Source organism: Elgaria multicarinata, chromosome 7 (assembly GCF_023053635.1).
Source record: "Elgaria multicarinata webbii isolate HBS135686 ecotype San Diego chromosome 7, rElgMul1.1.pri, whole genome shotgun sequence".
In the NCBI taxonomy this organism is placed as follows: Eukaryota; Metazoa; Chordata; class Lepidosauria; order Squamata; family Anguidae; genus Elgaria; species Elgaria multicarinata.
In genome coordinates this window covers 83,577,695-83,590,345 of record NC_086177.1, presented here as the reverse complement: position 1 = coordinate 83,590,345, position 12,651 = coordinate 83,577,695, and the positions used below count along the sequence as shown (strand labels likewise).

At 40.4% G+C, this 12,651-nt stretch overlaps 1 protein-coding gene across 5 annotated transcripts in view; it reads left to right on the top strand.

The window, feature by feature from the left end:
* Positions 1 to 902: 902 nt before the first annotated feature.
* Positions 903 to 12,651, top strand: part of RUNX1T1 (RUNX1 partner transcriptional co-repressor 1) — a 166,558-nt gene continuing 154,809 nt past the window's right edge. For 2 of the 5 annotated variants that reach the window (XM_063130927.1, XM_063130933.1), the window contains exon 1: positions 9,896 to 10,027. Coding sequence is in view for 1 of the 5 variants with exons in the window: in XM_063130934.1 (XP_062987004.1) it covers positions 1,121 to 1,148 (28 nt within the window). In the remaining 4 variants the exon portion in view is untranslated. Of the gene's footprint in view, positions 1,149 to 9,895; positions 10,028 to 10,266; positions 10,358 to 12,651 lie in introns of those variants that run through there. The other 3 variants (XM_063130934.1, XM_063130928.1, XM_063130930.1) reach the window with 3 other exon arrangements.

The window sequence follows — 12,651 nt, the reverse complement described above, 5'->3', positions numbered from 1 at the left end:
CACTAAGTAAAAGACAGAGAGAGAGAGAGAAATGAAAGAAAAAGCAGGCAGGCTGCCCAAGACGGTCTGCGCTTGACTATTGTTAACATATACTTGACCTCCCCCTGCTTCCTCCCTCCCTCCTTCCTTTCCATCCATTCCTCATGACACAGATGTCTCCTACCTCTATCACCTCCCATTGCTTTAAGCCCTCCCCCCTGCACCTGGGTAGCTGAGCCTGGCCAGCTGCTTGCAGTATGCTGTTTGACTTTCGAGGTGGCTGCTAGCAGAGGGGGGGCGGGAGACACTCACACAGGCGCACTCACACACACACACACACACACACAAACAAACGGCGGAGTCTTTCTGCACAGGGCGGATCTGCACAGACATTGCATGGAGCGCCTGGCCCAAGGCAGGCGGGCGCAAGGGAAGCCTGCAGATCGAGGCATCGCCGCCTTCGCCAGAGGCAGCAGCAGCAGCAGCAGCAGCAGCAGGCAGGCGCGCCGCCACTGACAGCCCTCCTAGTCGCGGCTGCCCGGACTTCAGCACACATTTCTCTCCCATAACAGCAGCCGCAGCGATAATAACAGCCAAGCGCCGAGTAGGAAGGCGGAGGAGGACCTGGGCATATTCCATCTCTACTTTGGGAGGACTTTGGTTCCCGTCGAATTCTTTTTACTGATTGCTCTTCCGATTCTTCTATGTGATTCCTGGTTGCTTTTGCCTCGGCGCCACCCATAAGATCTCCTGCACGGATCCTCTTTCCCACCCCCTTCCTTCCTTCCTTCCTTCCTTTTTTTTAAAAGCTCAACGAAACCAAGCAAGCGCAAACCCCCCCCCCTCCCCGACAAACACGCCGCCGCCGCGCGCGCTCTCGCAGAAATCGGGACAGCTGGAGTTTCGCTTTGTTTTTGTTTTGTTTTTCTCCCCTCGGACTCGCGCGCGCGTGTCTGCCTTGCGTGAACGTGGGTCGTCCGGAGGGGTGCGGTGGGGGGGAGGAAGGAAACGAAAGGAAGCGAAGCGGCGTTGCATCCCCTTCTTCCTCTCACATTTTACCCCCCCGCCAGCCAGCCTGGGCTGTCGGATCTCCGCCAAGGAGGACGGGAACTTTTTATTTTCAGCTCTCCGCCTGTGGCGAATGGTGGGAATCTCCGGTCCTTTTCAGTGTAAGTAACCCCCCCCCCCAACGCATCCCCACGTTCCCTTTACAAGGCATGTGGAGTAGGAAGCCTAGCGGTTAGATCCAGGAGTCGGATTGTGGGTTGTGTTGGGGTGGTGGTGGTGGTGGTAGATGAGCAGGCTCGATCCCCCGATTTCTCCTTTCCCTAACCTCTTTTTGCTGTTTTATTCTTGCGGGCTACTGTGGCTGCAACGAACCCGCTCGGAATGGAGCTGTTGCTGCGCCAGTGAGCCGCGCGAAGGGTTGGATGGCATGCGTGCCCGGTGGGGGTGGGGGTGGGGGTGGGGTGGGGAGAAGGATTTTGCTCCCATCAACCTTCCCAAAAGTGCCGAAGCAAAGCAACGGGAAAAAGTTTGGTGAAGAAATAAGCTCTGCCTGCCGCTTAGCTTTTGGATGCACTGTCTCGGTGCGGCGCCTCGTCCAAAGCTCAGAGCAAGAATTTATTTTGAATGCTGGGAATTCCCCGCCCCCACCCCGGGAAGTGTGAACACCACAGAGCCTCTGAGCACGTGCAGAGGGATTTCATTCACCGCTGAGTAAGCACAACCTAGTATCTGGGGTGGGGGTGGGGTAGAGCCGCTCGGTCAGCAAACAGGTCTCATTTCTGTATTGGCTTCCCCCCTCCCTATTTTTAAAGAGGACCATTGCTCAGTCTAAGCCCCTGCGATCGGGTATGATTGAAATTTATATATATAAAAAATAATTGGAAAACGTGTTTTTCAATAGAGACAGCATCAAGCAGTAAACCGTAAAGCACTTTGCATGCTGAAAATACTGTAGAAATCATACGATAAGCACCACTTATTTTCTTGTGGTGAGGTATTTCAAGGAAGGCACTTCCCATTGAGCTGCAGTACAAAACTGATGGAGAAACCTTGGGTGTTGCTTTTTTAAACCTTACAAAACAAATCACTCTGGTCTCTATATTTGTTATCATAGTACACATAATAATTATAGATAACATTCTGTGAGGTAAGGAACTTGCAGATTTGTGTATTAACATATGTCACAGGAAATTCAAAACTCTAATCTAAATTGTCTTGAAAGAGTTTTGGCAAGTTTGAATTCCCCAATTATATAACAAGTCCGGAATGGGATGGGTTTTGTAAACTTGCAGCATTCACCTAATCATGTTTATTTAGAAGTGGGACTCATTGAGTTCAGTGGAACTTTCTCCCAGGTAAGTGTCTTGAGGTTAGCTAAGGCGTGACTGAAATCAACTTGAAATAATGCTTTCCTTGAAATCTACAAAAGACACAGGTCACAAAGGGTATAAAGCTGACAATTTAATAACCATTGAAGTTAGTAAAGTCTAAATGACTTTAATGTCACTTCAGGTCTTTAAGTTGCTGGTCAGTGAGCCTTCTGTACAAAATCAAAATGATTACCCTAGATGTCAGAGTTCCCATTGTATTCTTTAGAAATGGAGGTGGAGTTAATATTATGTACCTTCTGGCCATGTGGACTCATTGTGGCTCTTGAGATGCAATATATGTACATCATATGCTGTACTGTGTCTTATTTATTTATTTATTTATTTATTTCATTTCTATACCGCCCAATAGCCGGAGCTCTTTTACTAAGTTGTCTAAGTTACTAAAAGTTGTCTTTTACTAAGACAACTACCAGAAAGTGATAGTAATTGTCCCTACATTTGGAAATAGCGGAGGTGTAATGCAATTTTATATATGTTTACTTGGAAGTAAGTTCAACTGTGATCAGCAGAGCTTAGTCCTTGGTAAACGTGCATAGGATTGCATCCTTAGACTCTCTATAACCATACCGTATCGTTCATGCAAGGAATGATTTCCTAGCAAACATTATAATATGCCCCACCTCCTTGATGGATGACTTCTGAGTCTTGGAATGCACTGCTCGGGATTTGCTTCAGCAAAAATTCATGTACTTAATGTAACTCTGACCCCTTTAACTTTTAACATTGCTTCCCCTAATTAATCTGTTCAGGCCCCAGACTTAAATGGCTGTCTACAGCTGCTGAAAATTGATTTATCCCCTGATGGTGGGCTGAGTTGCTGACCAAATCAGTTTCCCCCCCTTCTTTAGTTCTAGACCAACTTTAATCTGTTTTGCTTATCTATTTTAATAATTATACACTTCCTTATAAAAAACCCACCCCACCCCACAGGCCTCTTTAAAAACAAAAACAGACCTAGAGATGCAAATACCATTAACAAACAAAAATTTAAGTAGTTTAAATATCTCCCCTCTTGAATATTTGTGTTGATACTGTGATGTTCTTCAGCTGGTTTTCAAGAGTAAAATAGAAAACTTAAATCCGCATCTTATCAAAATTAAATTTAACAGTTAGCAGAGAGGGATACACCTTATACTGAACTGACAAACATCTGTTCAATTTTTATTTTCGCTTCTAGCTAAAGCTAAAGAAATGGCATGGACAGTTTTCTGATGATATTGGTCACTAGTGGTTGTGCCATTGGTTGGTGATGGTATGATCTTTTTGGGGAAATCTGAGAGCCTTATACAAATTATTCTGTGACTATTTCCTAAGGAAAACCAACCAACACGATTTCCAACAGCTAAAAACCTTAAGGAATTTAAACTGCCTTTTCTGCAGAATTGATGTCTGGAGTGATGCCTGAAAATAGTTTATTTTGAAGTATGTAAGGCAAATATCTGATGATTAAATTAGTGACTAGGGATGTGTGAATTCTCCTGCAATCTCAGAAATGACTTAATAAGCCATTGTGGTATCCAGCCAACTCTTTTAATTATTACCGTGAAACTTCTCTGGTCAGTATATCAGATTTCATTGTGTATTTTTACTACACTAGCACATGATGAATCACGTTGGTTGGTTGTACCTCCCCCTCCCCCACCCCACCCCATATAAAACTGTATGGTAGTGTAAATTAAAAAGCCAAAATCAAAACATGTTAGCATAGAAATCCCATACCAATGACTTAATGCAAAGTCCAGGCTTCATTCATGGATTAACGAGAAATAATACCTTTGTCTTCAAAACTCTGAATGAGCGAACAGACAAGTAACATTCTGTTTTGCAATGGAATGCAGACAGTGGTGTTAGGTCACTGTGTTCTAGCAACTGCTGCTCCTGAACTTGTTTTTCTTCAAGGGTAACTATCTTTTCAGGAATCTTTTAAGGGGATTTTTTTATTTGTACCCACTCCCATTGTGAAGCCAGTGATGGTTGCACTCCATGCAAGCCCCCATGACTATACTTTTGTCCGTGTCACAGAGTCGCCTGCACTGTGTCTTACTACTATACATCATGGATGCTTCTGCCCTCATCATGTGTCATGCTGGAAGTAGTGTTTGTATAGGAAAAGGGGGAAGGAGGGGAATCACTTTACCTGAAGTACTGGTCAGTGGCCAGCCAGCTCAAGGCATTCTTCTCTGTCAACTCCTATTTCTCACTTGTCTGAAATGGAGTTCCCCTGACAGGCATTGAATGCAAAGCCTTCTTGACTCAGGCTCTATGGAGCTTTCCCTAGCAAGGGCAACTCTGAACAAAATTGGCATCTGTGTAGTATTTGCACTGGGAATAGAGGGGGAAGGGCTGTTAACTTATGATTGACAATTTCATCGTTCAACTTTTTGGGACACAGACCATTACTGTTACAACACTGAGCTAAGTAAAGAGGGTTGCCTGGTTATAGGTGTGGCAGTATCATACTCTATTCTTTTTTTAAAAAAAAGGGGAAAAAAAGATAAACCTTCCAACACCACTCTTCCCTTTGTTCTGTGAGAACTTAAGTTGGTGCTTATTAGCAGAAATAAAACAGAAACCTATGTGCAATTAAGTTTATTTCTCATGGATTGGCTAGATTTGGATTTTTAAAAACAACAACAACTGCGCTTTGAGTTGGAAAGCAGAGAAGTTACAGGAATTTTAAGCAAGGCACAAAAATAAGTATAGGTATTAAAATGTAAATGAGCCATCTCTTTTTTTTTAATCTCAGCATTCCTTTTAACATGCTCATCAGCACTATGTATTTCAGGAAAATGAAGAGTACAAATACATGGCAAAATTACTTTTTAATATTTGGTGTGTGTTTTTTTAAAATGGCAATGATTGTATCCTAATTCAAACTTGCTTTTGTTTAAGGTTATGGTAGAATAAAAATAAAGCTAAATATGGGAAGCATTTGGAAGTTGAATGGTTAACAGACTAGAAATGAAATGAGATGCTTATGTAAATAAAAAAGAAATATAGGTTAAAACAATGATTTTGATTTGGAATGCATTATTAGCTTAGTCTGAAAGACATTGCCTTCCATCTTTATTAATTCCCCCACCACCACCACCGATAAGAAAGTTCTCAAATGATGTTTGAAGAGCAGTGGATGTTTTATTAAAGTAAGCATTGGTTCACTATAATGGAGGTAATTGTGAGTGATAAGAACAGAGCAGGTTATCTGTATGTTGTTTAAACAGAAGGAGCTACTTTTGTGCCATTTTTAGGAGCCATCTGTACAAGAGAAGGGTCACCTGTTTGTCCACACTAATTACAGATGGTTTGCGGGGGGAGCAGAGAAATGAAATGTGAGTAGTCGTTCTGGTAATGAAATCCATAGTGATTTTATTGTTAATGAGTTTTGTGTACAGAGGGCAATACTAATTTTGAAAGGAAAACAAACTGCTGTATGGCTGTCATATACTTGTAGTTGTGAAACAGAGTGGATGAAAAAGCAATGGATGAAAATAGGATACTGGATTTGCACAGTAAATGCAATCTCAGTTTAGTGTTGAATAGTGTTCAGTAATGGTCTTTTGGGGAATATTGCTGATATGATTTTTTTTAAAAAATAGTCTTTGGTTTAGTGCAAAGGCACATAGGAGAACTTCACTAAAATGAAGGAGAAATAGTCATATTTTATTTCAAATCTATATTTCTACACTTATCCCATCTTACTTAGTAGTTTTGGTGCATACGTGCGCTAACCTTAAAGGAGTAAAAAATGTATTCTGCAATAAAAAGGTCACATGAATTTCTACCACATCTGTTTATAGTAATTATGAACATAATTAACATAAGAATTACAAGTGAAGTAATGACGAGCTGAACAATGAGGTATTATGGCATAATGGTCATATGTCGGTATTCTCACATTATAACACACTAGAATTCACATATTCAATGTAAGAAAGGAAATGCTAGGTTTTGAAGCATTAAAACAGCTAAAAAAAAAACCCTCTCTGCCTGAGGCAGATGGACCTTCTTGCTTTATAAGTAGGTAACCCGTTATTAAGAGAGAATCAGTTGAAATTAAGATGTGTAGCCTCAAGCTTGGACTTTCAGACAGCTGTGATTATGAATGGTTCATCTGTTACACATTTTTACTCTTGCCATCATATATATTGTCATATACTGCTTTTAAAAAAAAGTGGTGTGGGGGTGGGCAGAATAGACATTTTCACAACAAATGCTTTGTTCCAAAAAAAATGCCAGTTTTCTGTGAGAACTGTCTGAAAGATATATATTTGAAGCAGGCATGTAGTTTAGATTTGGAAAACAAAGAGGGTTTTCTGCTAATATTTTAAGAAGGCCGCTACTGGAAGATGTGCTATAGACTTAGGGCCCAATCCCTGGTAGCTTTGCCCCACGTAATAACTGCATAACTCTACTCTTGTGGTGCATTCTTATTTGTTTCAGTAGAATTGACACAGGGTGGGTTTTCTTGTAACTTCTGATCATTATTAATCTAACATATTTATATGGAATTAAGTCCCACTCTGTTTAGTAGAGGTTACTCCAGGATTTTAGCCTGAGAGCATCCATGGAGTCCTCAGAAAGTATCAGTGGTGATAATGTAAATTTGTGACTGCATCAGATGATTCAGTCTGAAGTGAATTGAGCTTACACTTAATTCTCTTTATAATGTTGTATGCCTGATTTCTCTCAAATATGATTGTCCAATACATGGCTATTATAGAAGGTGGTAAGGGGATGTGGGGAAGTGATTGTGTTTTGAGAATACAAGACAGTCTGTGTACAGAATCAGATGTCAGTTTAACTATCCAACATTTGCTCTTTCTTCAGTGTACATTCAAAGACCCTCTCTGGCAGCAGTTGTGCAGGTATTCTTCCCATCTTAAACTTAATAGTAAGAAGTAAATTCTGCTGCAGTTACTGGAATTCACTTCTGAGTAACTATGTTGAAGATCAGGTTAAAAGGCTGTGATCTAAGAAAGCTCATGTGGAAGTAAATATTGTGGGCGTAAGCCTGGCTATATATTCAGAGCAATGAAAAATTAGAAAAGAATACCTTGTGCTGTGTCCCAATGATACCATCAAGTTTTCACATTAATGGATTAGTGACTGAGTCTTCTTTATGTGGCATTTCATTACAGTGACACAATTTCCACACACATATGCATCCCTTTCCTTTGGTGTTAGGTTCTGCTTTTGGCCTTTTATCATAGGTCATAATGCATCCTCTTTAATGCATTTTTTGGTGGAAAAAAAGAGTCCCTTTGGGCCAAGATACTTGGCTGGGATGCTATAGTATCTTAGTATTCTCTTCTTTTGCTTTGCTGATCTTCAGTTCTCCCAAGGGATATGCACACTTCAGAAAGTAAATTGTAAAGTTTCCTACTGTGCTATTTCCATTTATTAAGATTCCATGTAATCTTACATTCTGTGTCTAGTTGGAACCAGCAGATGCCTTTGGAAAGTTTACAGTCTGGGACAACCAGGGGAGAGGTTTTTGCCCTTTTACCCGGCATCTGATATCTAAAGGTACACTGCTTCTGAACAATGTTGTTCCATATACCAATCATAGATAACAATCATTAGTTATTTTCTCTCTCTCCAGGAATTTGCTTTAGTATGTTGGGTTTGTTAGCCTACCTTGATGGATTCTCTTCCTTATATTTGAGCTTATTTTCTATGGATTCATCCAGAGAATTATGTACATTTTATTTGAAATGGGTCATGTGGGGTCTAGATCTGCAAGTCACCTGTTTATCATAGAAAGCAATACCTTTCTGTGGGGAAAAGAATAATGACCTGTGGGCACAGTGCATTTAAAAAAGAAAGACGGTTGGCTTCAGTTTTGGAAAGCAGCTGATTAGAAAGTATACCTGCCTTTTGTAAAGGTGTTTCATAAGCAAATTAGATAGTAAAACAAACAGGGAATCCCCAAATGTTCAAAGACTGAACTTTATTATTAGACATCACCCCGATTTATGAGATTAGGACCAGACTGGTAATCATCCTTTCATCAATTACTACATAAACTAAGAGAAATGGCTAGGGAAACTCTCTTTGTGGAGGTTGAGGAAAGAGACTATAAATTCTCTTCGTATTTCATTTATTGACATGTCTAAGCCTGCTAATTGATTCTAAGGAACTAGCATGGTTCATTGGTCTTCAACTGGTGGTTCAGAACCACAACTGGATCATGTCTCCACTAGTGCTGACATAGTTGACCTTATTCTAACTATTGTTATCAGAATATCTGTTTTCCTTTATCAATTTTATGAAGGCATCATGTAGTGAACAAGTTTTTGATGAGCAAGTTGAAGAAGCCCTCATATAGCTGTTACTTTGGTCCTTTGGGCTGGTCTTAGCTTGCTCCAGATTAGGTAGTAAATTAAAAACAAAATTTCTGTTTGTTACATGGATCGATTTTTCCTCAGCATAAAACTTCCCAATAAAGGACTTACTTTTGTCCCCTGTTGCTACCCCATTCTATGTAACAAGGAGGTTTTTAGACTAGTCTGTGTAACAAGGAAATGTAACAAGGAAAGTGCTTTCTATGATAAACAGAATGAGTAAAAATCACTCCTGCTAGGATGCACTTTGCTTGTTCTTCCTAGGTGGCCCAGTATAATCTGGATAACGCGCATGTTACCAAATAAAGAAGCGGGTGGGGGAAGAGAGATGTAGTACACCTGTATAGAACCACCAAACTGATGGTTTAATTTATTTAATTAAAGAAAGCTTTAATTTCTAGAACAGGAAATTCAGTAAATAGTGATAAGAGACATAGATCCTGTGGTGAGGAGTGTTCGACTAGGACTGGAGAGAACCAACCATTGAGAGATTCTATTATAGTCATTGGTATATAAATATCACAAATAAATAAAGTTTAAATCCCCAGTCATCCATGAAGCTTGGGTCAGTCACTCCCTCTGAGCCTAACCTAAATTATGGGGTTGCTATGAGGATCGTATGGAGGGGGGTTGTGTGAGTGTGTGTGTGTGTGTGTGTGTGTGTAAAATAACCATGTACGCCACCTTCAGCTCTTCACAGTAAATCAATTAATCAATCAATTCCTTTTGTATCTGGTTTGAAACGCTACCATTTACTCTTACTTCATATGTTCCATGGTTGAAACCTGGAATTGACAACTGATGATGAACTCTAGAACAAATTAAGTTCTGTACAGAATTTTCATTTAGGTATACTATTCATTATATATAAAATATCACTTAAGAATACCACAAATAGGGTGGATGTTACCTCAAGAAAGAGCATTAGAGACTAGATAACGGTTCTCTGCTCAGGAAGAGAAGTGCCTTAGCAGGTGTGTGGACATACGTGTGCCCAAGTTGGGCTCCCCACCTCCATGAGAAGAAGCTCACCCCCCCTCGCCCCAATCACTCGGTCATGCGCCAGTGCCTTTCTCTCCCTCTCACACTCTCTGTTTATTTTTCCTGCCTCCATCTGGGCCATGCTGATATTGTAATCACCCTGATGCACATTGCCTCTCTCTCTCTCCCCCCTTTCTCTCACACACAATGTGCCATCCTGACAAGGCTTTTTACTTCAGATAAGCTGCGATGTGTGTTTAATGAATACAAAGCCCTAGCTGCACTGCTGCCTCTGCTACTGCCTGTGCTCTCCTCAGCCAGAAGGTAATCTCTAAGCATTTTGAGAGGGGGGGAGTGGTGCCTCTCTCTCTCTCTCTCTCTCTCTCTCTCTCTCTCAATACCCCCTCCCCACTTTCTCTAAATGATGCTGAAGTCGATAACAGACTTGGAGAAGTGAAGATGTAACCTCTTATCTTGCTTCTCCTCTTAGCTGGTGGGGAATTTACATTTAAAGATTAGCCTGGAGTGAGAGAGGGGGGGGGAGATAAAAAAGGGATCTGCCTTTTGTTATGTGAGGTTGTGAGGCATCTAACCTCACCTGGCCTGGCCTTGCATTCTCCCATCCGCTCAGTTATTCAAACAGGACTTGCAAAGGTGAGGTTATTCTCTCCCAGCCTACCCGCTCCCCCCTTATCTTTAATTGGGTTTAATTCAGCCGTCTGAATGGGCTTAGAAGGTGTTTGTTTTGATTTGTTTTAAACCCCGATAAAGCAAAGGAAGTGTGGTTTTTGTGGGGAACAATAGATTATTTATTGACTGGGCTTTAAAGCCATTAGATGGAGAGAGAAAATGAACATCATAACAACTTGATTAGCTCTTTTATTAGGTGAGAATGGATCGAAAATAGACTGTCTTCAGTGTAAGGGGGTGGGTGGGGGAAGGAAGCTCTGAAATTGTTCATTGGTTTTAGAACGATGGAGATTAGCTCACCTCACCTTTACTGAAGTTTCTGTGTGTGGATTATCCACCATACATAAGGGTGATTCATAGTGCAGTCCTATGCATGCTTATTTTGAATTTTGAAGTAAGCTCAACGAGTCCAGCCATACTTCCTTCCTTGTAACTGTTCTTAAGATTGTAGCCTCGGGGCGGGGGGGGGGGTCTGATTTGAATTTTATGTATGAATTTTATGTATACCTTGGGGAATTCTATTTGAAAGAGTAATGCTGCAATAGTTGTTGGTTTGGTTTTTTGCTGGTGGTGGGGTTAACAAAGAACAATTGTGCTTACTATTTCAACCTCTGTCTGGTTTAGTTGATGGGACTTAAGTCTGAGTGCAAGATTTTTTTTAAAAAAATAATGTTGATATAATGTTTAGAATTCTTCAGAATAGGAAAGAATGGAAAATCGGGTATCTCTGGAAAAGAAAAAAACCTGCACCATTTAAAAGTCTTGAATAAACTCCAGTGATTAAAATTAATTGCTCTTAACATGATCTTTAACCCCAAGCCTAAGCACAATTGCTTACAAATAAGTCCCATTGAAATCAGAGGAGTGTACTTTCAAGTAGGTGCGCCTTCGTCTTGTTGCAGTGCCTGGTCAGGTGTTTTCATAGCTGAATATAGAGACATGATCCAGTAGCTAAGAGCCTAATTAAAATTTGTTTAAAGCCAAGAGGGGCGGGAGAACATGTATCCATGTTGACAACAGTAGATCGATTGGGTAAGACAATAGAGTCCCATTATTTTACTTTCATTGACTGGATATATTGACATTTCAGGTTTATGATTGCCTCAGTGAGCATGATGGAACACAAGTTCAGAAACCAACAGGCAGAGTGCCACATATATTACTGTATGTCATCTCTGCCTTCAAGTTACCTTATCACTGAAGCAGAATAGTAATGGATGGCGGCAGAGCACTTGGGAAGGTTTAGGGCTCTATCAGTTACAAAACTGACATAGAGCAGATCTTAGGAGCGTCTTTAATTACACCTAGAATTATGGTAGCCCTGTGTTACCTGCCAGTACTGCTGCACTTCAGAGGTTATGGGTTAAGAACAGACAGGCTAACAAGGTACTTGTGTTTCATATTTTATATGTTTGAGTAGATGTTTTCCATGAGAACTGATTGTGCACAATTCCATTGATGCTCAAGGGCCAAATCACCTGCTAGAGCGCCATTGCATTTGTAGATTGGGTGAGAATTCAAAAGCACAGTTTAAACGAGATTTTTTTTTTCCTCATTCTGTCTCTTGAAATATGGTACTGGATCAATTTCTGTAGGTAGAAAGAAGGTTGTACATAGAGAGGATATTATGGTCTTTTTTTCTTCTTCTTCTTCTTTTCTGACCATTAAATGTACTGTCTGAGTGTACTTAAATACGTTGAAGACATATTGACCGTGAAATATAGAGTAAGCCCTTATTATCTCAAATTCTTTGAGATACTCTGTAAAATGGAGCTGGCAGCACAATAAAACCCATCAGTGTTAGGCAAGCCTGGAGACAGAAATTAATTTAAAGCAGACAAAGAGCTAATATGAAAAGAGCCACTAGTGATTTAACCTTTTTTTTTTCTTTTCTTTTTAAAAAAAACTTTAATGAAAATATAAAATGCATTCAGATTGCTCCATAATAATACAACAGTTGTGGCTATTAAGTGGACTACTGATGCCCCCGTGAGATGGTAAGGAGAAAATGAGTCCTTCATACCATTTTCATGAAAATTTTAGGTTTCTGTTTGATCAGCAGGTGCTGTTGAGATGAAAGCCATGCGTAGATTTTCAGAAGGCCAAAAGTGTCAATTCAGAAAAGGAAAGTGATAAGAGAAAATGCAATCAGTTTTCCTGTTTTCAATTTGTGCAGGATTTGAAGAGCTGTTTTGTTAAACTGCTACATCTGTTCCAATATGAATATTGAACTACTTCCACTAAAAATAACACCCTAT